Consider the following 27,994-nt stretch of genomic DNA (forward strand, 5'->3'; position numbering starts at 1 on the left):
TGCCACCTCTCCTGCATTTATCTTCAATGCCACAGAGTCTGCATACCCCAACTGCCTCTTGAAACCATAGGAGAAAATCAAATCCTTCATCTGCCACAGACGGGTCGACATCTTCCACAACATTAGCATTGGCAGGTAGTAGTCTTACTTCCGGCCAGGCCTGGATGACAAACAAAGGTGACACCAGGTCTCTTGACTAGGACAGTGGATCACAAGTGTTATGGTAGACAAAATAAACATTGAATGCCGTGCCATCTACCTGATACGATGGCAAGAACCAATTTCTAACAGGGGGCTTCAGGTGCTCCCCTGCCCCGATATCAATATACACTAATCGCTTCCTAGAGGCGATGTCGATAAACATGGGCAAATAAACAGTCCTTTTCTCAAACCCCACTGGTTTTTTCTCCACAAGATGCTTAATGAATTCCATGAATGTTTTGTTGTTCATATGTGATGGGCACTCAGAAGAAACCATTTGAGCTCGAACAAGTAACACCCACAAGCATAGCTCCGATTCCACCTGGCCTAAGAACTCGCTCGATCTCGAGCACCAAAAGAGCAGGAACAGAAACCTTATCTAGATCCCAGGAGTAAACAAAATCAAAGGAATTTTCCTCATAATCAAGCTCATACACAAGCTTTTTCTGCTTAAGCGAGAAAAATGTGTGCCTGTAAACCCCATAAGCATTGCTAAACCCCATTTCTCGCGATGCCTGAACAGAGGAAGAGGAAGAGAAAGACGAACCTTCACCCACACAGTGAGCATTTGCATCACTGTTCAACGTATGCAGACCCATCAATTCTCTTGCCACCATAATCAAAAGAAAAAATTTAACAATTCATGTCTAGTCTATTGAATGTATGTTACCAAGAAATGTGTCCTATTGAGTCAAGTAAATTGTTATGATCCAGGCCTTTTTTTCAGCCCAATGAAGACTTTAGCTGCTTGAATGGATTTTCATCTAACTTACAGACAGCCCAATTATGTTCATACCATTTGTCTGTGTTATATTATATATTTAAATAATTATCTTTATGTTATAAAAAAAAAAATGGTCACCTCCATGTCCTACTGCTAATCAACAGACTATACATATATTCATAAATTGTAAGATAAAGACAGAGCACTTGGTTGTACCTTTACTTAACAGATTTTGTAACTTTATTTGACATCACCTCCTTCAATATTACACACTCAAAGTGCTCTTTGATTTATACTTTTTCTCAACTTCAACAGAATAATATTGTCCTTTTTAAGTACATTAATTTTTTTTTAATGAAAATTAATCTTGAATGGCAGGGAAGTGAAGGGAAGGGGCATCTGCAAAATATAAAAACAGGGGAAGGTTCATTGAACATTCCAGCTAACAAATTGGTTGCTTGCTTTTTGGTTTTCTTATGGTTGACTTGCTTTGATGTCAATTTTATAATTAGAGTGGCGCCTGATCCTTGAATCTTTCACCTTCCATTCATTCCATGGTTTTTAGTATTTAAATTTGATTTTGTAGCCAATTAAAATTAGATTTAACACTTTAAAACTCCATATGGGTCTTATCATATGCAGTAGCCCACAGTTTGTATAAAGCCAAAAGACTTATTTCTTCATCTCTCATGCAAAGACAATTGGTCTTTATTTCGATTGAAAATGGTCAGAAAGATAAGGTAGAGAGATCGAGAGAAAAAGATAAGATAAGAGAGAGGACGGCCGATGGCTAAAAACAATAAATCATCGTCAAAGAGAAAATGAATAAACTCTACATGGTATTTATCACTTTTTAAAATTTAGGTTAAGAGGAAATTATGAGTTTTTAAACTTGGAGAGGTAAATATGATAAAACCTTAATTTTCAATAAACGATGATTTTATCCTTAACCTTAACTAAGATTTTTAATAAAAATTTACTTATATATAGATGTTTGAATTTTAAAAAATTGAAGGGTAGAACTTGAGTTCTTAGTATACCTTGGGTGGGAATAAATCTTTTGGCCTTTATAGAAACAATAAAACTATGTGTACCTACTTTGGGTACACAAATATGTACACATTTATATGTGTCATCATGTGATTAGATGATTTTGAATTAAGAATAAAACAATAACCAATCATATGATGACACATATGAGTGTGTATATATTTATGTGCTCAAAATGGGTACACATAATATTGCTCTTGTAGAAATTCTACTCTAGACAAACATCTCAACAAACTATCAATGAATCAACAATTTTTATAAGATACTTCGCAAGAAAAATAAGACTCCACATTGAGGAAACAACGGTGCTCTTATTAAAAGAGGAATTAATCTCTTCTATCCAAAAATAATTGGAAGAATGATTCTACAATTTCTCGAAAGTCCATTTATGTATTATATGTATATATTTTTTATATATAATTTAAATATATTATAATATAATTAAATAATTTTAAATTAAATATAAAATAATATCAAAAATAATAACGTATTATCTATGTATTCAAAAATGTATTACTTGATAACATAAGTTGAGCCAACATAGTGTCTTACTTGTTACTCTTGATAACTTTTTGTCAATGGAAATTTGTCTCAGCTGCTATGATTATATTACTATTGCTAAGTTTGGAATGAATCATTTTTTGAGAATACTACTACTTGATAAGATTTTATAAGATAATGGATGTCTATTTTCTGAGTGGGTTAATAGAGAGTCAATTATGACAGAAACTTCCAATAAAGACCAATTACTTTCTTTTTTTTTTTAAATAAAGAAGCATAAAATCAATTAATAATTTCAAAACTTATTTTATTTTTTTGAGTAATGCCATGCGCTAATATTAATTTAGGTAGTAATAATAATATATTATTATATAAATAAATATTATTTATTTTTTATTTAAAATCAATATAAGTAAAAAATAATAGTATCCCAAGATGTATAAAAAATTATATGATATAATAAATATATTATATGACATAATATATATTATTAATATAGATTGATACATTTTTTTAAAAATAATAACATAATAAAGATATATTTAAAAATTTTTGTAATTTTAAGGTGTATTATTTTTTAAAATAACCATGTAGTAATTAAATTTTTTTATTAATATACGATACAAAATATTAATTTATATATATATATGAGTCGATATACAATTTTATTATCAATGAGTAACTTATAAAATATTTATTTTAAAAATAATGTTATATATAACTTTATGTATAAATAATGATGTGTAATTATATAATTAAATAATTAAAAATATAATTATATAATAATTATCCATAAAATTACATAGAAAAACTAATACTTAAATTTTATAATACAAATATAAAACAACAGAAACCCAAAAACGTACCGTAAGTACATGACAGTTTCGCCTTGTCTTTCTTTCTTGCGTTTGTCATTTGCCGCCTCTTTGTTACTTGGAGCTTATCCGCGTATCTCTCTCTTTGTGCTTTTCCTTTCCTTGTAATTCTTCAGCTTCTCTGCTCTTCAGAAGCTTCAGTTTCTTTTTTACGAAATTTACAGTTGTTTAAGCCATAGTTTTTTTGGGCCTTTGGAATTATTTCTTTTTACGAATATGGGAAATGAAGAAGAGCCAGTTCTAAAGGAGAATGATGATGAAGGAGTTCGCAAGGTTTCTTCTGATCATCTAGCTCAAAGGGTACTTCAATTTTCGTCTTTGCGTAACTCCCTTTCTATAGTATTTCCTTCGGTTTTACTTTTTAGTTTCAGTTTTTATAGCTCTTTGTAGTCAAATTGGTGAGTTTAGCTTTTTGTTTGCCTGAATTGTTTGTTTGTTTTTTTTTGGCTGTTTGATTACCATTTACCCTTTTACTGACGGGTTTTCAATTTTTCGCTATAAATGTAGAAAAAGCACCCCCTAGAACATAGAATTCTTTTTCTTCTTTTTGGTGAACAGTTTATAAGATGAAGAAAGTTTGAGCTTTTATTACTCACATACCTGAATCATCTGTTATTTGGTGATGAAACAGGTAAAAAAAAGTTCAATTTCAGGCAAGACAGAGATAATTTAGCTCCTTTCCACAATTTAGACAATACCCTTTATAGAATTTAAGCTGGGGGCTCCCAAATCTGATAATGCTGAGAGGGATGTGTAACTCTCTGAGTCGACTGACTAAGCCTGTTTTGAAGTAAATTCAACAACCACATCAGTTGTTTGTTTATTTGCAGCTCTCAATTTCAAGGCTGAAAAAAATGAATCTCTTTAAGCCCTTTGGGTCTAATCCTGACTTCACTGTGAATAAACCATGTTTCAGAGCCTTCAACATTTTAATAAAGACTTGTCATACAAGTTTTAATTTCTAATTTTGTATATTGATATAAACAATTGCCTATATAAACATTACAAAAACTGAAAACTAGTATACAACCATACATATGAGGAAATAAGATACACCTGTGCAATGGTAGCATTGCCTTTTATGTTAACACAGTCCAAATCTTTTCCTGCATGTCTATCCTTGCCACCTCAATCTACATCCTATCCCTTTGTCCTCGCAGAACTCTGACCTATAAATGCCTGTTGGATGTGATTGAACAATGCTTCATTCTCCTGTAATTGTTTTCTTAATTATTTGTTAGTTGTTGGACATGGTGAAATTTATGATCATTTGTAGTTGTTCCATGATGAGAAGATTAATTAGTTACATTACAGAAGGTTTATCTTTGTATAACTGCTAACTGGTGGTTGACCTTTTGCCATTCACAGGCTGGAAATTCAACTGAAATAGTTGAGGTGACCTCAACCATTCAAGATGGGATACAGCAGGATCTCGCTTTAGAGATAGGACCAAGAACTCCTGAGGATACATCAGGGGACTTTGTCAGGATAAACATGCCCTCAACGCCAAGTCCTACTCCCAGAAAAGTTAATTTTTCTCCCATATCCAGCCCTAGTCCATTAAAAATCTGGGATTCCCCAGGTCTCTCTTCATCAAAAAGTAAGTCAACCTTGAAAAACCTCCTTCCAAAGCTAAGTTTTAAGTTTCGGAATTATACATCAGATATTGAAAAGGCTGGCATCCTTGCCCTGGGAAGTTCATATGCGGAAACTCGAGAGAAGCCTCATATTTTCAGGACTTTATCCCTTACAAATCTTTTCACACCCAAAACAAATAGAATGTCATCTTTACCTATAACCCCGATTTCTCACTCAAATCCAGAGTCTATGCATGGGGGAAAGACAATTGATGCTTTGAACGCTGGTGTAAGTACTACACCTCTGTTGGCTGAAAATTATTACCATGTATTGAGTACTAATCTTTATCATATAAGCAATCTAGTAGTGCATGATGATAGGTGAATATTACATCTGTAATAACTACAACAGCATTCCAGAATAATACTGAAATGCTTCGTACTATTGAAAGCCAACCAATACCCTTCATTCCAATTTGCTGTACAAATATAGGTGTGCTGTGAATCCTTGTCTGAGGATTCTCTTTCTCTAAATGTCTTGAATTAACCATTTGTAGTCAGTTCAATCTCTGGGTGAGTTGATTAGCTAAATTGAAACTGCTTCCCCAAAATCCAGTTGTACAACACATTTTGTTTGTAGTGAGGGATTAATATGCCTGTATTATCTTGCATCATCCAGAGTTGAGTTATGGCTCCTATATATCTATAATGTGCAGATTTGCCTTCTGCATTTGCAGTGCATTGATATTAAACAGCTACTTCTATCATACATGTGCCCTTTTTTCTTTTCTTAAATATATGCAGGTATATATTGACATGTTGAATTTTATCCCCGGTTTTGTCATTTAATTCCCCTCTTTACAGAAATGGGGAGGTCAACGACCTATACATCGTTCACATTCAGTACCTGTGCTCATCATAGATGGTAGCATAAGACAGTTGGATTCTTTAGGTGGTGTATTTCGTGTCATTCCTTCCACTCCACATATGGCTGAGGGTACTGCCACAACAACATCAAACATGCATCCTTCAAATGTTACTGGTAAACTTTATTCTCACAGTTCTCTTATGTCCTCGTCTCCACAGCAAGAATAATGAAAGAGACCGGCATTAAAGTTAGAATCTTTCGCTTTGTGTTTCATGTTTGACTAATAGAAAATTTTCTTGCTAAGTCAATTGATTTGTGTGGGCTGATTATATGCAGGAGTAGGGCTGGATTCGAGTCGAGCCAGGTCGAGCCCGAAATGAGCCGGCCTTAGCCGAGCTCGAGCCACTCGTCAGATTTTCAAATTAAAATTTTTAATACAAAACGACGTCGTTTTGACCAATATATATTAAAACGATGTCGTTTTGATAACGAAAAACGAGCCAAGCCAAATTTGAGCCCGAAATGAGCTGGCCTTACCCGAGCTCGGTCGAGCTCGAGCCCGAACTCGAGCCAGCTATATATGAACCGAGCCGAGTTTTAGCTCGGCTCGGCTAGAATCCAGCCCTATGAACTCGGCTCGGCTCGAATCCAGCCCTATGCAGGAGTAATGAATTATATTAGTTTAATGCTTTCCTGATATTTTTAGTTTTTGAAATTGATCTTTTTTTGACTAATCTATACTGATTCTCTGAAAGTCTCTGGTTAATGGGCTTGGATTTGTTTGCGTATTCAGTTTTCAGTAGCAACATTTTTTTTAAATTTAATTTGCAATAACCAACCTATGCCTTATCTTAGTGCTATTGTTCAGATGAACATGATAATGGCGGCGAAGATATTCCTGTGGAAGAAGCTGTTTGCAGAATATGCTTGATTGAACTGGGAGAAGGTGGTGACACCCTCAAGATGGAATGTAGCTGTAAAGGTGAACTTGCATTAGCCCACCAAGAATGTGCTGTAAAATGGTTTAGCCTTAAAGATAACAAAATATGTGACGTGTGCAAGCAAGAAGTCCAAAATCTTCCTGTTACCCTTTTACGACTTAAAAACCAGGCCAGTAGTTTACAAGGAGGTAGAACTCAGCAAACAGAGGTTCGTCGTTACAGGCAAGTAACTATGTTTGATGGTTGCAATGTCTAGGAAATAATAAATCATGATTCCTTCATAAACATAATTTTAGAAAAAAAAATGAAATGGCCTGGCTGTGGGCTAATAGTTTTATTTTTTTTTACTCTTGTTAAATGTCTTCTCCAAAGATTAATAACTTAATTCATATTTGTCAGGTTTTGGCAGGATGTTCCCATTCTTGTCCTTGTCAGCATGCTGGCTTACTTTGTTTTTCTAGAACAGCTTCTGGTAAGTTTCGCAACTTCTAAATCCTGCTTTTTCAAATTATTGCAGCTGCTAATATTACAATATGAGCAGGTTGGGAAAATGAAGTCTGGCGCGATTGCTATCTCGCTCCCATTCTCATGCATATTGGGCCTTCTTGCCTCATTGGCGTCAACAACAATGGGTAGTGTTGAGTTTCTATTTCTAATCTAGGAATTCATAAGTTGGCTATCAGAAGTAATATCCAAGTACCTACCTGACGCTCCTTTACATTGTATGCACAGTGCGGAGAAAATATGTTTGGATTTATGCTGTTATCCAGTATGGACTAGTGGTTCTCTCTGCTCATCTTTTCTATTCTTTGGTAAGAGATTCTTAACTGACAATAAATTTGTAAGAATTCAGTGGTTCTACATAGAATTTACAGTTGATTAAACCAGTTTGCTATAATGAAGAATGAACACAAATGATGATGAGTTTAGGATTACCAAACTATTGATGCAATATCTACTTGTAGATATATGATTTGTGTGTCTTGTATGTTTGTGGGGGATCCATAGCTTCACTTGCAGGCTCTTCTATCTGTTCTGCTTGCCGCTTTTGCTGGATTTGGAATCACAATGTGTGTCAATTATTTTCTCGGTGAGGTTTTGAGTTGGAGGATAAGATGGGCTACGTGGTCAAGTCAACAGCCTCAGACTGAGGAGGAGACACGGCAGGATCAACTGCCTGCAACTGTCCATCAAATCCAGACCAATTCTCACCACGAAACGGATCCAAGAGTTTCAGAAGCTGCAGTGGCGACTGACTTGGCACATTGAAGATATTTAATGGCATAAGATGAAAGTCTTCTGGCTGCTTAGAAACTATATCATATTTGTATAAACGTCGGTTGCATGTTTGTATATACAGAGTCTCCTTAAGTGTTTAATATCATGCATTTACCATATACACAAGCAAGATCTTGCATATGTTGTTTCTGGGTATGTCTGGATTTCAGCAGTGTTGTGAAATCTTTAACACTAGTTTTGAGTTTAATGAAAAGAGAAATAAAAATGAAACATGTGTTCCGTAAAATAGGTTGTCAAGATAGCTTTACTTTACAAGTAATGAATTATATAAGGTAAATGAAGCAGCTTTGCAATGAATTTGAGCCACCCTGTAATATTGAAGAAAGTCATAAAAACAAGAGGTTTTTACAACAACATGCTGAGGAGTAAATAATTGCCCTTAAACCCATTGCAGCCACCATTTAATGGTTTAAAACAACAGGTCACCCTAAGTCTAGGAGTCTAAAACACATAACAAATCTACAGTTCAAATTCAATGACAAACTTCCCCAAAGTTACAGAAAACACAATTAGCCATGTGCGCTAGGCCAATATTATCTTAAGGTGGCAATCTTTAAAGGTACTCAACAAAAAAATATATGGTAATTGTAACAAAGCATTTTGCAACAGAATAAATAATCACTTGAATGCACCTCAAAGTAATCCAACTGTTTAAGGAGCAACTTCACATTATTCCTGTCAGTGTCATTAAATATATCCTAGCAACAGCCGTTTTTACTTACAAAGGAAGTTTTTTTCTTCCTCCCAAACTCTTCCAAACTCTTAAGTGCCATCAATGGTGTTTTTGACCTTGAATATACAATGGAACCAATTGGTTAATCTCACGGCAACCAGATTATGTTCACACAAAGCTACTCCTGAGAAAACCAACTGGTTGAAAAGAGATGAACGACCATGCTGGCAAATAGAAATGCAACTCCATGACAAAGAAGAGCTTCATATGACTTGCATCTGAAAACAGTATGCTATTGCCTGTAACTAGAACTGCTAACCTTGTTTGACAATAACGGTTTTTCCTTTGAGCTGGTACTTGACACTGTTTCAGAGTTGCCAGATTGGTTTTCAGCAACCCCAGGTCTCATCCAGATTTTTATATGCCCCTCTCGGCAGACAGTAAGAACAGATTCCTGGGTAAATATCAAACCAGACAGTGGTTCAGTGTGAACCCGGTGAGCAACCAGCGAAGAAAGCTTAGGGACATCTCGCATGCTTGGAGCAGGTTGCAATGTCCCTACTGGACAAACGTTGTCCCAATGGGATGATTGGCTTCCAGTACTGAAAGTAGGGGAACCTCCAGGAGGGCCTCGGCGTAGTGGCACCACAATCTCATCCATTTCTAGGTCCCACAGAAGCAACTGTGTATCCTGCTCACAAATCATAATCATATAAGTTTCAACAATGATCAAATGTGAGGAATTCAAAGCATAGAGGTGATTTGAGGCCAAGGATGGTTAGGTTGGCAAAAAACAAGATATATCTCATATACATTGTCTAGCTCACATATAAGTAATTTCTAGAGTAGAAATAAATGAAGTCAAGCATACTAGTGATGGAGGAGGCAAAGTCCAATAAACTGAATTTCTGTATATTTCTAAATAAGGTAGATGAATCCCCTCCTGCCTCTTCAGGTCTGAGGCAATAACATAAAGATGAAAAGTTTAGGGAAAAAACCCATACATCCTCCGAGACATGTAGGATTAATTTAAAAAATAACTAAAATTATCTTATTTCATTATCTTCATTGATATCATTTTTTTACCATATATCTAACTCAGAGCGTCCTCAAAATCTGTAACTACAAGATGGCTTATTACACCGATGGAGGTTTATGTTATTTTAGCCAAACTTTCTATGTTCTGTTATTACCATAATCAACAGGGAAGGTTTCTGTGATTTGTTATATCTATAAAACATGAACATTCACTCTGATCAAAGGTCAACAAGTCAATTCTCAGAACCTTACTTTCAACAACAAACATATCACCACTTAGCCTGGTAATTATTGATGGACACTTGAAGACCAAACTTAGCCCAGCAAATATTAACAGATACTTGAAGACCAAACAACAAATCTGTTTAGTCTCAAATCTTATTCTTTCAGTCTTCTGATTTTCAGGATCATGTTACATATAAATCAGAAAGAGTAACAGCCCCTGGTACACAAAATATATACAAGGCCAAAATTCTCCACTTAATACCCTGGCTAACCCTAGTTTCTTTCATGTATTTTCATTCAAAGTTCAATGAATAGAAAGTTGAACTATTGAAGTGTTAATTTCAGGTTTGAAACTTCAGAAGCATAATCATTCAATGAGTAGCTACATTTCCACATTAGACAACACCATGAATGAAGGCATCATAGATAACATATACAATCCTCTTCCTACCAGACCTTTCAGTAACTACTGATCATATACCTGACCAACTGAGCCAAACCGGTACATGACAGTCTCCCCTGTGCCATCTGAATTTGGCGATGACCAGTATGAATCAAAAGCTACACCACTGACCTGCCAACAACATCCAGAAAGAACTGTGTAAGGAAGATTTAATCATCTTCCATTGATTATAAAAAACCAGCAATTATTTGACAAAATCTTACCCAAGAATTGTGCCCCTCACCCCAAGCTACAACTTTGCGATCTTCCATACTCCATACTTGAACTAGATCATCTTCACCACCAGTCAGAATGTATTTTCCATCCATGCTGTTCAGTAAGACTTCGTTGTAAAATTAACCTTCTATATTTAGAGGGAATAATAATACTTGAAAAGCAAAATTCTTCTTTTAAAAGGTATTTAAAAAAAAAAAACCTAATGGGACCAAAAGAACTGTATAATATATTTAACTGACATAGAGAAAAGAATATCTGGAAGAGAAGTTTCTACAAATATCTGTAAGCTAGAGCCATAAAAAGTATAGATATTTACCTCCAAGCACAACATAATAAAGCACCATAGTAACTTTTGCCCCCACATATAAGTTGTTCTTTTGAATAGTCAAAAACTCGTAGATAACCTATATGTGATGAAAAACTTTCGTTCACACAGGCTAATAGACAAGAGGCATAAGATGTTACGAATAGATGTCAAGATTTTACCATCTCTTCCAATAGTTGCTAAGTAGGTACCATCACTTGAGAAAGCAATGCTATTAATTGAGCCCTGACAAATATGCCATCTGGCAATAGGGTTGCTCTGCATAAGAATTGCACAATATAAACAAGCACATGGATCAGGCCACAGAAAATCAACAATATGTAATAAACAGTTTAAACAACCAGCAATTATCAAATCCCAGTACTCAGCTATGCCCCAATTACATGGTTCCCACCCTTAGCCTAATTGTCTTTTACTTGGACTTAATAAAATTCTAGACCACTTGACAATTTAAATATGTTAAGGCAAACCCATGTTTTTATGTGCATATTAATAATATGTTCCATACAGTTGAAATACAACTTTGTGAATGAACCCAATTAGTTCCAAGTTATTGAGTATGAGAGTCAGACCTGATAGAGAGCAAAAATGGTAAAAATATCCAAACAATAGTCTAGCAAAGCACAAACAGACAGACATATGAGACAGTACTTGGAAGATACAATTGAAAAGATACATTTAACTGGGTGTGGATCTAATAAACAAGTATATGGATATCTAGGCTTTGTTTAATAATCAAACATAAAAAAGTGTGTGTGACAGAGAGATAGAGATAGTGGGAGAAAGGGCAAAAAGAAACTGAAAAAACTTTATGAAATATAGGATAACATCAAAAACTGGACGACTGAAAGCTGAATAGACATTATCGAATTGTTACCCACGTGTCAATAAAAAAATTAACTAATAAAGACTCCAACTGAAAGAGTCAAGATCTCAGAAAGATTTAATATTTGATTATAGTACTGTTAGCAACATCAAGAAACCTGCAACTTTCCTAGAATCCAGAGGCAAACATGTAAAAGGGCCTAATAATTAAAGTTGAGCTACATTTTAATAGCCTGTAACATAGATATTATATAATGAAATAATCTGTTGCTTCTGAATTTGATAGCAATGCCAAGGACTAATTTTTTTAATAAGAAAATGAGAAAAAAGCAACACACTTCAGAAACCATATCCAAAAAAGTTCTAGCTTTAGATAGCATATAATCCAGTACCTTACTATAACGAGCATGAGCAACAGAAAATTGAGTTTGATCTTTAATAAGCGGGAATGAAGAATCACCAGCACCATCCTTGCACTGAAAAATATTTAAAGCACAAGCACATCATTACACATAGCACCATGAGATATGAAAGTAAGAATAAAACATTTCTCTTCATATTTGTGGCTTGCCTTTTCATACACATACAAATTCCCATCGGCATGAGCAACAACAAAAGCACCATCCCCGCCAGGAACCCATGCAATACTTGTACAACGACTGTTCAAAAACAAGCATCAATAAAACTGGTTTTGGGAATGTCAAGCACAGAATATTAAAAGATCTGACACAGTAACATAAAAAAAATTAGAAACAAGCCTGTTGTTTTAACCATTGCCAAGGCCAGCCAAGAGAGAATTAACTTCAAGAATAAACAAACCCCAAATAAAGCTGGTTGAAGTGATAATGCAAGAATTTGAGAAAGGGTTAGAGGCAAGCCAAAAATATCTTGCAAAAAAAATTTTCATGCACCAAGCCTTCCCCAATATATATCGTGCAAAACTTAAAAAAAAAAAAAAAAACTAGAAGATTTTTCTATTTGTTTTCCACAGAGAACTCTGCATTATATCCTTATATTTACTCATCAACATAGATGGAGTTACTAGCTTTTTAAAATTCATAAAAAGACTATGTTTTCTTTCTCTTTCTTATATTTTTAAGCATCCCACAGTAGGATAATAATTACCAAAACTTTGAAAAGATGACAGTAATGATATGCCAAAATAAGGAACAATTTGCAAAATATAGGACAAAAATGCTAATGCAATAACACTGTCAACCCTAACTATCTTCCCTAACCAGGTGGCAGCACAAAGAAGTTTTAGAAACATAGGTGCAACACCCAATGAACCCAATAATTACACCTACTTAAAATATAACATATATATATATATGAGAAACATGACAATCACGCTTAGTATAAAGATATAAAAAGCTGTATTGAATATATTATAATTAAGTAGTCTTGCCTGTTATTAACAGAGCCATCTTTATTATAGTGCTGAGCCCCAAGAAGCTTCTTCCCTATGTCCTGTAATTGCTGTCTCAGTGACACCGAGTAGACTACAACAATACACACAGAGCAATAAATTTGGAAAGTTAAAACCTTCCAATGAACCTTAAGATTCAAAATTCAAGTTGAAGACATTACCATCACCAGAATTCAAGCCAATAAGCAAGTCATGGCCATCCTTTGCATCTTGATCAAATGCGTGGTACACAGGATTTGAATTACTAAAATGAATAGACTTTATTGGATCCTACATTCAGCAATAAACAACAAAAATTTCATTTGAAAATCCAAAAAAAACTCACTGCTCATTAAAAACCTAAACATTAAAAAAGAAAAATCACCTTATCGTGGGAGTTCAAGTCACTAATAAAGATAGTATCCCCTACATTGAAGATTAAGTAAGTTCCTTTGCCATCAAAGTTTGTATTAGTCATTGTACTACTAGAACTTGAAGCACCCAATGAACCAATCCTACTACTCCCACTAAGACTTTTACTCCCACCATTGCCTCCACCAAAACCAAGTGCACGACCTCCATTCCCAGCACCCAACAACCTAGCTGCAGCTGAGCGTACCCCACTGCTAGCACTGAAGCTTGAAGGTAGGGCTGTGGGTGTTGATGGCGCTGGCTTATCCTTGAGATTAGCAAGAGTAACCTGGTATTTAATAATCCAACCAAATGCAATCAAAACTCGAGACTGACCATTAATATCACCAAAATTCATTTTCAAAAACCATACTATAAAAATCCCTAAATCGGAAGAAATGCTTTAAGACAAGTAACTCCTGAAAATAAGTATTTAGTAAACCCCTAAATAATCATAACTAACAGACAATACTAAAACATGCTAAATTTTATCAAATGAGTAAATCTAAAAACCCATCATATAAATTATTCATATAGAGTTCTCAAAAATTGAATAAGAACAACCCAGAAAATTCCCAATTATCTCCATCGAGAATCCTAAACAATCAGACTCGATATAGAAAACAATGCTCGTACAATAAATTCACAAATGGGTAAAGCCAAACCCCCAAAATTTCAAAAATGTATAAATGAAATGAATCCAAAAAAGATATTACACAATGGGTTCTTGAATAAAAATCCAGAAAAATGAAAAAATTGAAGCACCTGAGTAACGGTTTTGCCGTGAGCGTAGTGAAGGAGACCAGAAGGGTGTGTCTTTTCATAGTGAAGCTTGTACCTTCCTTCTGGGGTTTTAAAATAGGTCTTCAGACCGGGAGACTGCGCGTTGGGCGATGAAGATGATGTGGAAATCATACCGTTGGCTGAGTTGATCATGTTTTCGCTTACGGTACAACCGAGAGCATGTGATCATGACACTATGGTTTATGATCTTTTGGTGCGTTTGTGCTGAAGGTTTTCTTCAATGGCAACCGGATCAAAGAGAGGGTTTGGATCGTACGGTTTGCGGCTTATGTGAACGTTGAGGTTGGTTTCTCCTTTGATGTCTCTGTCGTTTAAGATTGGTTAAAAGAGGTTTGACTTTAGAGTGATAAAAGTCAACTAAATGGACGGTGGTGATGAAAAGGAGAGATGATCTCAATATTTTTGTCAAAATTGTGATTTTTCCATTAATATGGCATAGTTATTAGTATACAAATATGATATAACATCAATGATAAAATTATATATTTTTTAAAATTTAGTAAATTAATATGAGGTAATGGTATTAACTCAGTTAGTGCCCAAAGAGGGGACAAGCTGATTCAATTCCATATTCACCCAACTATAATTACCATGTCACACTTCAAAACTGTGGGCAACCCTCAGATGCTTGGCCGGCGCCTTGTGCCTTCAAAGCAAAGCCGGAGAAGGATCTTCCAGCTGCAACTCCTAAAGGATCATCCACTGATGATGCAACTGTTGATACTTCTGCAGCTGCATTGAGTTTTAACCATTGTACTCCAACGGTTTGTCGAAGTTGCAGTTTTTGCTGCTGTTGCTTTCAGGCCATGATTTTGTTCCCATCGATGTTGAAAATTTGTGTTGATTATCATGAGTTCTTTGTATCAGTGCGAAAAAAAAATCAAACATGAAAATGAAGATAATACGATCAATATAAACAACTGATTTGTTACAAAATGATATATTGTCACATGATTTGTTACAAAACATGTTAAATGGAATTTAAGCCCTACAAATGAATCCATTGAGCAAAACTTTTTTAAGGGATTCCTTTTCTGTTTAACAACCCTCTTTCGATATCCTGAAATATATATGCCACGGCGTACCAGTCAGCATTAGTTAAAATGGGATTCCGAGCTCATGTTCTGAGAGGAACAGAGAACCAGACTTCACCACAATTAAAAGTTAAAATCCAAAACCACCAGGGAAGCTGCCGCCAGGAAAGCCTCCTTCAAAATGAGAACTGAATTGCTGCCCTCCACCGCCAAAGTGGAAGCTGCCACCACCTCCTCCATCCATTCCGATATCTTCAATGTCTTCCCCTCAATCAAATCTTGTTCACTTTTCTTCATCTCCAAGAACCTGTGGAGTGCAACACAAATTCCATATCAGGGAACCTTAAATCTATATGTCATCATGACATACCGCCGCCCGGTTGGGATGCTCGATTATAAGTGGCTTCGGAAATTACATTACAATAATAAAAAAGTTCAAGTAAAAATTGCATTGTCCAACCTCGTATGCCGAAGCAATTTCTTGGAATTTCGCCTCTGCTTCTTCTCTGTTATGAACATTCTCATCTGGGTGCCACTGCAGAGCAAGCTTCTTGTAGGCACGCTTGATCTCACATATGGATGCAGTCTTTGAAACTCCCAAAGTCTTGCACCAATCCTTGCGTTAGCTCATCTTTAAAGCTTTCTCTGTCCTCATCAATGCTTCACGAATATTCATATCCTGCACAAATTTCAGATTTAGCTCTCAAATTGTCCCAGATACTTGAGGCGAAGAAAATATCTAAATATAGTACTGCAACCCTAAACCATAAAATAATATGCTATACAGATGCATTAATATAAGAATATTAACATAGAAGTGGCTCTTCCAAAATTTTTGGTCATCATATCAACAGTGAGGTAAAGCATAATGTTCCAATCAGGGACAACTACAAAATTAAAGTATACAAGGTGTTATGCCAAAAAGTTAACTGATTATAATAATATACTGGCAGCCTACAACACCATTGTTGAAGCTTAAAACATCTTTACACAGATATTACATGAACTTTAATATGACTAACCTGAGGTGATTGTTGAGCAGCTAATTTCAAATCTTCAACTGCTCCTTCCCAGTCCTCAGTTAAAAGTTTAGCTTCACCCCTCTGAAAAATGCCAGGCCAGCTAACAAATGTGAGCACAGATATTTATAATAAAAGAACTACAAAAAAATTGATCACAGCAACCTAAAGACACTATATGTATAGAATAATTCTTATGAAATCATATGATGAAAGGGAAACACAATGAACCTGAACTAAAGCTTCAAGAAGTTCACCATCAATGTCAAGAGCATCAGTGCGACTACTCAAAGCATCTTTCCCCCTACCAAGCTTGACCAAGACCTTGCACAGACCAAGATGAAGATGCACATTATGTGCAGTATGATTAGGGTCCAAAGCAAGGGCTGCTTTGTAGTCCTCCACTGCGAGGCGCAGCTTGCCCTTATTTACATTATCTCCTGCCTATAGGGAAAAAGGACTTTCAGGTATAATAACTTATTATAAACATGAAATTCATCATTTATTGCCCTAAGAAGCCCTAAAGAGGGTTGCTTCATGAGAAAAGAACTGAGCCAAACTCCACTACCTCAAACCCCAGCCCACTTTAAAAAAGAATTAAAAGTAAACATTAAAAGAGAGAATAAAAACACCAAAGAATATATTAGAGGTCTTACACTTTTTGTTTTCTTAAGTAAATTTTTCAATCCGAAATATGCCTTTTAAGTTCATTGTGCTCTGGATCCAAGTGAAGTCCTTTTTGATAATGCCCGAAGATAGCATATATTGTTATCATAAAATTCTATTTTGTACAAATTATATTGTAAATACAACGATTAACAACTAAGATGCTGACAAACCTTTGGGCAACATCATGATCTACTAAATAGTAGTAGGCACGTCCACGGAGCAACAATGCTTCTAGGTTATTCTCATCTTCTTTAAGAATATATCCAGTTTCAGAAATGGAAGTAGAATAGTCTTTAGCTGCCAACAACAACTTCACTTTTAGGAGTATGCAACATCATGATCTACTAAATAGTAGTAGGCACGTCCACGGAGCAACAATGCTTCTAGGTTATTCTCATCTTCTTTAAGAATATATCCAGTTTCAGAAATGGAAGTAGAATAGTCTTTAGCTGCCAACAACAACTTCACTTTTAGGAGTATGGCCTGCAACATGTGATTCACACCAGTTAATAGCCAGCTAAGTACTAATCTTGCTAAGCCTTACGCTTAACTCCCCTGGGTCAGCCAACACACACAGAGCAAAGGATAACTTGGTGCAGGCTGGTGAAAAAACAAGGACAACTTTGTCAATGTATTCCAAAGGTTTTGTGTAGTCACCAAAGTCAAAGAGCTTAAAAGCTGTTTCCAGAGTGCTCTGCGCCTGAAGCTATTGAGAGAGCTCCTTTTCTGCAACTGAGTTCCCAGGTTTCATCTAGAAAAATTCGGTAGTTCTTTTCAGACTCCTCATATCTACATTGAAAAATCACCTGAATCATATAAGCATCCAATCAAGAGTTAGAGGGTAAGCAAGAAATAAAAAAGAGGCTGCACAAGGTGTTTCTAGCTTAAATTTTTTTTTTTTTCCACAACAGACTGTTAAATTCAACTAAGATATGAAAAACAATATAATTAATAGTACTGTCTCAAAGCTGGTATCATGGAAGCCAATGCAAGTCTATTTAGTACCTCCAGCTATAACGACACACAATCCAATAGCATGCTAGTTCAGTTTTTTTCTCTAACCGACATAGTTCTAAGCACATTTATAGGCTAACATGAAGTTCCCATGAAGAACTCCAGATGTTCTGAGAAAGCATTTATGAAGCTGGACTAGCATGCTATGTTATTAGATCATGTTGATCAGCATGCAGCTATGGATCATGCTCAATCTTCCATTTGTTTAAATTATCAACAGAATAAGAAAAAAATTCCGCAGAATTAGAAGGAACTGGTCTCAAACAGGAAAAAAGGTGCTCAGAACACAAGGATATAAAAGTTGAAACAGGGAATTAATATTCCTATAATGTAAAAACACAAAGAATGGCATTGACAGCTGTAATAAAGATAAAGAGTTAAATCGTCAAAAACATGGTAGAAGATGGAACAAATAGAGCCCTCAACAAAGGCTTCAAAAATTTTAAGGAGTTAATATTTCCCACACACCCCCCCCACCAAAAAAAAAAAGTTGCTCAAAATAAAGAAAAAAAACTTTCAATACAAGCAAACCTGCATAACTGGCGCAGGACAGATCCACGATGATAATATGCTTCTGAAAGAGTAGGATCTGCCTCAATGGCAGCATTAAGATCATTAAGTGCCTCACTGTAATGTTTCACCTTAATACTTTGCGAAACTCTTTCGAACAACCCAGCAGCATTTCCAGGTTTCCCATCTACAACATACAATTATAATACCCATAAGAAATGCAAATTAAAACTTCTACGGCTAAGAACCGCAAAGGCATGCATCAAAGTATTCGGTTTAATAATTTTCAAACATAAACACAAAAGCACAAATTTTACTGAATGCTACACTTAATACAGAAAGACACACTAAATGAATTTGTTTACACGCTAAACTTTAAAAATATGAAGCAATTTAATCAATCTCAAATTACTATAAAGATTAAAGCATTTCTAACCAGAAAATAACATTTACACAACAGGAGCGGATCAAGCCAGATAATTTCATTTTTAGCTAAATTAATTCCCAAAGCAAATAGCAATGCTTTAAACTAATAAATTTTAAAGCCAGAACGGAGGTCGCAGTGAAATGTAAATAATACCTAGAGCTGCAAAAAGCGGCTGCAACAAGAGGAGCTGGCAGGCGAACACAAATTGGAGAATAAATACTGTAAAAAACATGCCTCTCCATGCCACGGCATCAATGACAGAACAGAAACTCAATAGATGCATTTTCAGTTCGTTCGCGCGTAAAATTTATGAAGTTAGATATACGACATGTCGTATTATACCGTAACACTGCGATTCAAAGACTCAAAAGGAGGAAGATGATGAAATCGATCGAACTCTCATTCGTCTGAGGGTTCGTGTGTCATCACACGTTAGTTGGCCCAATCGTTAGAATCCACGTGGAAATGGAACCGTACATGAAACTAATGAAATTTGGCCATGTCAACCCATAACTGTGGGCCTGTGGCCGTGTTTTGGACCTGGGATGTCTTCGACGGAAACCATCTAGGGATCGAGCCCAGTTTTTGGGTTTAGATTTGAATGGAGTTGGTGTGACTTAATTTGAATAAATTTAAAATACGCGTGATTCAAATAAATTTGAGTTAAAATTTGATTTTAAAAATTAAATATTTTTAAATTCAAACTTTGAGAGGAGTTTAACTCTTCAAACTCATAAACATAAAAAAATTTGATTCGAATTTATTAAAATGATATTATTGTGATTAATATATATTAAAATAATATTATTTTAATCATTTTTTATTTGACTACAGTATCAAACCTATTTCAAAGCTCAATTCAATTCGACATTATAATCAAACTCGAGTTGGTTTTCTTTCAATGAGTCGAACTCAAATAACTTTTAAGTGAACTCAAACTTAACCTCGTCTCAATTCAAATTCAAATCTAACTTACTTCATTTTAACTTAAACTTAACATCAATAAGTGAGACTTGTCATAGTTGTCACTCGACAAAAGCATACCCCATAGGGCATGATTCGTAATTTTACAGACAGTGTTAGGTTTGTGGATTGTGTGAATTGCATTAATAGCTTTAGAGTTTAGTTTGCTAGTCGATTTGACATGACTCCCTTTATATAACAAAATTAAAAAATTATAATTGTTAGGGGATATTTGGTTGAGGATTTCAAAATTATTTTGATAATATAAATTTTATTATTTATATTACTGTATTTCATTTATCAAGTAATAAAATATTTTAGTAATTCTTTATTATTAATAATAATATGATAAATAATATAAAAAATAATTTTATTATTATCTTCACTCTATATATTAAGATATTATTAAAGTAATTTTAATTTTATTATTATCTATTAATTTTAAAACAAAAATACCCTTATTTTTAATTAATATAATAAATAATATTTTAATAATTTTTATTACATCTAATAATTATTTTTATTTATTATTTTTATTAATATAATAATTATTTATATTTAATAATTTTTAAATAATTTATTTTTATAATAATATTTAATTTTTAATAATAAAATATTACTTAAATTATAAGCACCCAAACGGAGAGTTGTTGCCTCCCGTTGAGCTGCCATGAAATTGTCGCTCGGAAGTCAGAGCAGCCCTAATTTCGGGATATTAATTAAAATAAGCAAAAATTTTTCCGCTTAAACCTTTTTAGGCAAACGCACATTAATTTTACTTTTATAAGCAAATTTTTTTGTAACTCCAAAAATACCCTCCCAGCCCTGTATGCGTAAGCGCTGGAAGGAAGGTTTAAGTGCGTGGGTGCGTGTGGTGCATGTGCAGTGCATGCACAGTGCGCGCACTGTGCACTGCGCACTGCACACACCGCGCGCACCCACGCACTCAAACCTTCCTTCCAGCGCCTACGCATACAGGGCTGGAAGGGTATTTTTGAAGTTACAAAAAAATTTGCTTAAACTACTGTGCATTACCTAAAAAAGTTTAAGCGAAATTTTTTTTGCCTATTTTAATTAATATCCCCCTAATTTCAAAGATAGAGCCCGACCCAGGTCTCAAAAAGTTGGTCGATCGCTTGTAGTTCCAATAAAAAAGGTAAAGAACTCATCTCTATAAAGTTTCTATTTTTTATTGAAATTTTCATTAACCCCCTCAATTATTTATTATGAAACTACTCCTACTCTCTTTGCACACTTATTGGGTATACTTCTTTATAACGAGGGCCATGCAAAGTCAAAAATCGTATGTAAGGCCACCACTGCCCTGCACTAGAAGGGTACCCTAAACTTTCCCCTAAATCTAGGGTCCCCACCACAGAAAACCCAAAGCTTTCCATTTTCTAGGCTTCTTATCTTTTTTCTTCTTCACTGATAAAACAAAATTGGGTTCATCAGAAACGTAGTCTCATACTCAGCTAGTAGAGATGGTAATTTGGGTCTGACTTTAGGGGTCCTGACCCTCCTCGACCCTAACGGGGAGGGGATTCTCCGATAGAAACGGGGAAGGGACGGGGACGGGGACGGGGATGAAAAAAATCTCCGCAATCAGGGACAGACTGGGAATGGGGATACATGTGTCCCCTCCCCGCCTCGACCCCTCCTCGCCTCGACCCTTCCCCTCCTCGCCTCAATCCCCATCTTTTTATATTAATATATTTATTTAAAATACTAATATATTTTTATAGTTTTAAATTATTTATGTTTTTCAAATTTATTTAGGTTTTTATTGTACATATTTAAGGAGTTAATATATTATATTTATTATATTTGAAATAGTAGATTAATTTTAATTTTACTTAATTTTGTTATTTAATATATTTATATTGTATTTCAAGGTAAAAAATATATTTTTTTTTTTGCGAGTTCGGGGAGGAGATTTTTCTTTACGGGGAGAGGACAAAGAATCATTTTCATCTCCATAGCGGGGACAGGGATTGATATCCCCTACGAGGACGGGGACGGGGACGGGGATTGAGATCCTCTCCTCGTCCCTCCTCGCTGCCATCCCTATCAGCTAGTCGTTCATCCAGTTTCCAACTATGCACATTGGAAACTCGAACTTCTTTTCTTAAAAAGACATGAAGGCTTTTTCCATCCATTCAAGTCCTCGCCAATACATAAATTACTATTTGTTGTTAATATGCATAATATTAGGATTAAAGATGGTAATTCGAACCTTCAAATTGGGTCTTTAGTCTGCTCTTTCTAGAATATAAATGAGATTCTTCAATAAAAATATGAATAAAGATAGGGTCAAGAATGATGACGAGGGAGGTTAAAATCTTTGTAATTCAGGATAGGACAGAGACAAAGATAAATATATCTTTGACTTGTACCCTATCCAGCTTGTCCCCTCCTTGGTTATTCATCTTCTCTCTTATATATCTCTTGAATTCTTTACATACGAAACTACAATGAAAAATTTTAAATTATTATAAATATTATTAACACTTATTAAATATTTCATTATTGTTTTAACAAATATGGAAAGGAGAGAAGAAGTTTTCCCACAAGGACAGGGTGGAGAAAGGGAATGAAATTTCTTTGGTAAGAAAGAGATAGAGATTTCCTATTATCCCCACATTAGAGATAGGACGGGGATAGAGAAATGTTTTCCTTACAAGGACAGGATGGGAATTAGGGTATTTGTCCCCTCTCCAATCCGTTGCCATTTCTAGTTAAGATACCTTTTGCAAAATATAAAATTCCAGATTATGTCACTGATTGCCTCATTCTTCTTATAAGTCCAATTAATTTAGACTATTGAACCTCCTAAACCCCAAAAGGGAAATGCAATTAATTCAGTCTTAAGCCATGCCTCATTTTTGTTACTTAATTTCTACGAGCTACTAACCCCATCAAACATTTGAAATTGACTAAGCTTTTGCCGAAAGAGTTCATCGACTTTGATGAACTATTTGAAATGTGATATTTCTATCTTTTGGGAATTATAGGTAGAAGGTCTTAATTGAATCAGCCCCTGTAAGAAACCTTAAAAGCATTGCCACAGAAAGTAAACTATAGGCTTCTAGGAATTGGCCATCAATCCCATCAAACCCTTTTGACAAATCAAACGGCTATTGTCAATTCATCATCCCTTCACCCGTAAAAGGCTCTTTACCTCACGATGTTTCTTCATTATATACATAGCTAGATTCTGGCTAGTTTGATTAAACATTACATAGCTCACGATTTTACTCTTAACATGAAGACTAAGAGACACACAAAATCCTTCTCGCCTTAATTGTATCATAAAATATAGAAAAATATTCATGGCTTCAGTTGGATTAAACAAATTTTTAGGTTGACGAGATGGGTTCTTAACATTGACAAGCAGTCTGCTATGTCTAATATATATACATATATACACACACACACACACATATATACACATATATCTATTTCAAAAGATAGAAAGAAAGAATGAATGACGATAAAAGAGTTGAGACAGAAGGAAAAAACAAGGACAACATGCGTGATCTGGAGTTCTTTCATTGTTTTGTCACTTCAAATATGCACCACTGGCTTCGACCTTCGAGCCCCACCCATCATTCTTTATATGAGCTAGCTGCAATATGGTGAAAATGGCATATGGGTTCGATAAGAATTAACTTTAGTGGTTGCCGGGGAATTGGCTCAAGCCCATGGGGGAACCCATTGTGGCAAATTTTGCTAGCTCTTGTGAGAAAAATGGACGGCCAGATTGATCATTACACATGCCAAGGAAATCTCTTGTAAGACTATTCTCCATTGGATTTGAACCTTGATGCAGCTTCAAGTTTGAAGTACTAGTGCTAGAACTTCCCATTATTCCATCGCTCATGGTTTGGTTGACATTTTGAAAGACTTGTTGCAGTTCGTTTCTGTTCTGATAGAGAGAATTGAAGTTGGTTGTTTTTAAAGAAGATGAGGCTATGACATTGAAACTGTTTCCAAAGAGTGATGAGGGGCTGCTTCTTGTAGAACCCATTTGAGCCGCTTTCTGCAAGAGTGCAGTGGCGGACATGGCCGCAACGGGCTTCGACTGCTTGTTTTGTGAATCGGAATAAAGAGAAGAACTTTCTTCTTTTTCTCCAAAATTAGACATTGAAGATGAGCCAAATATATTACCTGATGATCCCATTTGTACCATTTCTGGAAAACCTATGAAACTCAATCAGTCGCACACAACAATTAACCTAAGAAATTATTGAATAATTAGTACTAAAAAATTACCTGGTGCAGACAAATGATCAGATCGAAAACCAGATCCAAATTGGGAAACTCCTGCAACTTCTTGCAGTCCCTGATTGGAAAATCCATGAGAAGACATATCCATTGTGTCATTTCTGAAATTCAGATTCGTAGCTGCAACTGAAGTGAGTCTTGCACTCTCTTGAGCTAAGGCATCACAGAAAGCTCTGTGGGTGACGAAGCTATCTTTTCTGCAGAATTGAAAGAACAAAACGACATATTTATTTCTTCTGTAGACGTAAAAGATTCAAAGCAAAACAAGAAAGATACCTGGAAAATAAAGTGCCACAGTCACATTTATACTCTCTAGTTCCGCAAGTTTTAGAGTGAGCTTTCCAGTCAGATTGAACTGCATATTTCTTGGAACATTTATCACACTTCCATTTCTTCTCTCCATGTTTTCTACTGTAATGCTTCTTAATACCAGTGAGATCACCAAGAGCCCGAGATGGATCATGGTGAACACAGGTTTTCTCTGGGCAAATATAAACCTTCTTTTTCACCTCTTTGTTGGTCCTTTGTTTGAGTTTCCATGGCAGATTGTGGCCTCTTCTGTGAAGCTGTAAATTCTGGTCTCTTTGAAACCCTTTATTGCATATTTCGCATATGAAACGGTTGGTAGCCATGAGCGTCTTAGGAGAAAGAGCAACAACCTCGGCATCTGGATCTAACAAAAGAAAGAAAACGCCATTAAAACAGTAATCATCAACTGAACTCGAAGCTATAAAAGAAAGCTTTAAACTTTATATATTTGCCTGGTGTTCCGGGCAGATTTCTCTTCTTTCTGGAAGCTGGATTTGGATTAGGTTTAGGGTTAGGGTTGGTGCTTTGTTTTTGACCTTGAGGTGGCAACCCTCCAAGGGTAGAGGGTATTGATGAAAAAGTATTACCAGACACCATTTGCATATGGATTGAAGGAAATTAAAACAAATAAAACAGCTAGCTTTCGAAAACACACTTAAAAACAATACAAACAAAAACAAAAACAAATCAATGTGTTTTCTCTTCCTCCAAACAGAAGCAGATAAATTAATCACTCCCTGATTCTGCCAAAAGACAAGAAAAAAGAAAACCCTACTCAGCCTTTAAACTAAGAACAAACCTAAATCCAAACCCACAAAACAAAACCATATATATTTTTTGCTGAGTTTCTTTTTTCTGATAGAAATCTTGTTCTTAAGCTTACTCTAACATTATCCGGACCTTCTATTTTTATCCTAGTCATATCGCATCAAGAAAGTCGGTCAGCCATTGATTTAGGAGGGCCCACCTGTGTTTATATAAGTGTGATTGCACACGCGCGCAGTGGTGGGCGATTGTGGGAAAGTTTGGAGGTGTGAGACAGTAAGCAGCTAGCTGGTCGTGTAACCAGAATGTGTAGGACTGTGTGTTCTGTCTGCTGTGGCCTTTTCAGCTCAAACTCCAACTATTTCGACTTCGAGAAGTCATTTAAAAAAACATTTTTTTAAACCTGTTTTTTAATAAAAAATAATATTTTTATTTATTTGATATTAGACCATATAATTAATCATTTATCGTCTTTAAAAAAAGTCCAATTTAAATAAAATTTTTAAATTAATTTTTATAATAATAAAATTAAAATTGATTAAAAATGGGGGGAATTTTGTAAAAAAAATAAAGATGGAGGCTTGAAAGAGATTAAAAAAAGAAATATTGAATTATACAGTAATTAATAATAAAAATTGTTGAGTAGTATCAGAAAAGGACCAATTCCGAAAATATTTATATAATTATTATAATAATAAAAATAAAATGAATTAGTGAAAAAAGAAAGCATTTGAAAGTTAAAAAGAGAAAGGTGAAAAATGATTAGAAGATAATGAGAAAGGAGAGAAAGAGGTGAGTCTGTGAGAGAGAGAAGATGAAATACGTTTCCCAAGGGAGAGAGAGAGAGGATAGGATAGGAGGGTCCGTGATAAGTGATGCCTGTCACAATGTGGTGGTACCCATCCATCATCCCAAATAATTTGACTGCATGTGCACGTGCATGTGCCACCCCTACTCGCCCTCTTAAATTTGTCCCCAGATTATAACCTCTGGACGGGTAGAACCGAAACCGAATTTGAGGATTTCATCACTTGAATATGGGTTAAATGAAAAATAGTTTAGATTAAATTTGGTTGGAGTTTGTTAAGTTAAATTAGATATATAAATAATATATTATTATTTAATTAATTTAATTTAAATTTAACTCATATTTATAGTTTAAATTTATGAATTAAATTTATAATTTATTAACAAAATAATGTTATGTTATTTAATAGTTATAGATAACCATTTTGGGTATTTATAACTACTTTTATAACTTTGTGTACTCATTTGAATTAATATTTTTACTAAAATATATAAAAAAAAAACGTTTTGGGATAAATTTAAATTAAATGAGCATAATGAAAACGAGGAATTAGCTAGATCTTAATGTCTGATACGCAAAAAATAATTGAATGGCAATAATTGAGAATATTCTTCTGTGTCCAACTGCCCAAACCAGAATCTATTACTTGGCCGGTTGACGATTTTCCCCTTAAACTTTGATGAAACGAGGGCTTCTCTCCTTTTCACTTTGGGAAGCCTATTTAATCCCCGTTTATTTACTTTTGCTAATAAAAAGTTATAATGTAGAATGGTAAAAAAGTTATTTTAGCCTTAAACCATTGCTTGAACTTTTTCATCTCCATACCATTATGGCCGCCACCCCACCCCACCCCCCCACCCCCCCACCCCTACAAATATGGACTCGAGCCCATCGATCGAAATTCGGCTCAGCTCGATCGAGCTCGACAAATACAAAATGATGTCGTTTTGATCATATATTAAAAACGATGTCTTTCATTATCTCTATCACCATTAGACCTATCAAAAGTCTTATATCATCTATTATATCTTTCAATCTATTGCCCCATCTCCTTTGACCCTCACCAACATCCTATTTTCTTATCATCTCGCGGTTATATTTCAACATCATCTGTATTTCACAATTCCTAAATCTATAATATGTTTGATAATAGCAACATAATTGTGTGATCCAAGAGCCTTAACATTGACATGAGCATTAAACACCTAACCATGCTTGTGCTTCGTCAGTTTTTCGAGCAAATGAATACAATTCTTGAAAACCTTGCTTCCTGCTCTAGATACATGTCCAAATTATTATAAATCTACAATCCCTTGTTTCCTCTATTTTTTATTAGAAATTTTAGTAGCTTTGTTGATTATTTTTCTTTGGTTTAGTTTAAAATTTTAATTGTTTGGATACATTTTTCGTAGTGGCTGTAATGAATTTGCCATTTCTGAATGCATTTGGATTCAGTAGGTTCTCCAAGTTTTCTAGAAATGATGCAATATTGAGACTACAAGATCTACATACTTCTAGCAAATCCAACACCTATTAGTCCATTTTCATTTGGGATTCCGGTGAATTAGTTTTTTCGGTTCAAGTGTTGCATTCTCAAGGTGGAGGGGTGGGGTGGAGATGAAGCAATTGGTAGAAAGAGAGAATGGACATGGTCCAGGCCTTTGGTAGGCATGGTGGCAATGGAGATCATAAAAGCGAATATGGGTTGTTAGTAGGGTTGGCCACCGGAGATAGTGACAAGTTTTTACATGAAATTGATAGTGAT

The 27,994-nt window shown here is 35.0% G+C and overlaps 3 protein-coding genes and 1 pseudogene across 4 annotated transcripts; 1 reads left to right on the top strand and 3 right to left on the bottom strand.

Annotated features, from left to right (window-relative positions):
• The first annotated feature begins 3,337 nt into the window (after positions 1 to 3,337).
• LOC123201860 (E3 ubiquitin-protein ligase MARCHF7-like) lies at positions 3,338 to 8,262 on the top strand. Its single transcript, XM_044617427.1, has 8 exons — positions 3,338 to 3,651; positions 4,720 to 5,217; positions 5,793 to 5,970; positions 6,665 to 6,959; positions 7,137 to 7,209; positions 7,279 to 7,369; positions 7,470 to 7,549; positions 7,746 to 8,262. The coding sequence occupies exons 1-8, from the start codon at positions 3,568 to 3,570 to the stop codon at positions 8,004 to 8,006; spliced, it is 1,560 nt and encodes a 519-aa protein (XP_044473362.1). The 5' UTR covers positions 3,338 to 3,567; the 3' UTR covers positions 8,007 to 8,262.
• A 401-nt stretch (positions 8,263 to 8,663) lies between these two features.
• On the bottom strand, positions 8,664 to 14,738 carry LOC123201859 (probable catabolite repression protein creC). The gene is made up of 11 exons (XM_044617425.1): positions 14,386 to 14,738; positions 13,595 to 13,909; positions 13,392 to 13,500; positions 13,210 to 13,303; positions 12,373 to 12,460; positions 12,194 to 12,277; positions 11,138 to 11,234; positions 10,968 to 11,055; positions 10,639 to 10,744; positions 10,454 to 10,546; positions 8,664 to 9,400 (listed from the first exon to the last, which is right to left on the bottom strand). Exons 1-11 carry the CDS (start codon positions 14,554 to 14,556, stop codon positions 9,002 to 9,004), a joined length of 1,644 nt encoding a protein of 547 aa, XP_044473360.1. The 5' UTR covers positions 14,557 to 14,738; the 3' UTR covers positions 8,664 to 9,001.
• Positions 14,739 to 15,311: 573 nt separating this feature from the next.
• Positions 15,312 to 19,380, bottom strand: LOC123202211 (annotated as a pseudogene).
• A 4,022-nt stretch (positions 19,381 to 23,402) lies between these two features.
• Positions 23,403 to 25,493, bottom strand: LOC123201421 (zinc finger protein JACKDAW-like). Of its 2 annotated transcripts, none has more exons than XM_044616918.1 (4): positions 25,109 to 25,493; positions 24,624 to 25,020; positions 24,336 to 24,544; positions 23,403 to 24,263 (listed from the first exon to the last, which is right to left on the bottom strand). In XM_044616918.1, exons 1-4 carry the CDS (start codon positions 25,257 to 25,259, stop codon positions 23,734 to 23,736), a joined length of 1,287 nt encoding a protein of 428 aa, XP_044472853.1. In that variant the 5' UTR covers positions 25,260 to 25,493; the 3' UTR covers positions 23,403 to 23,733. The 2 variants fall into 2 exon arrangements, with proteins under 2 accessions (XP_044472853.1, XP_044472854.1); XM_044616919.1 differs by having other exon boundaries at positions 23,403 to 24,254; positions 25,109 to 25,490.
• Between the last annotated feature and the right edge of the window lie 2,501 nt (positions 25,494 to 27,994).

The sequence above is a fragment of the Mangifera indica genome, chromosome 18 (genome assembly GCF_011075055.1).
Source record: "Mangifera indica cultivar Alphonso chromosome 18, CATAS_Mindica_2.1, whole genome shotgun sequence".
In the NCBI taxonomy this organism is placed as follows: Eukaryota; Viridiplantae; Streptophyta; class Magnoliopsida; order Sapindales; family Anacardiaceae; genus Mangifera; species Mangifera indica.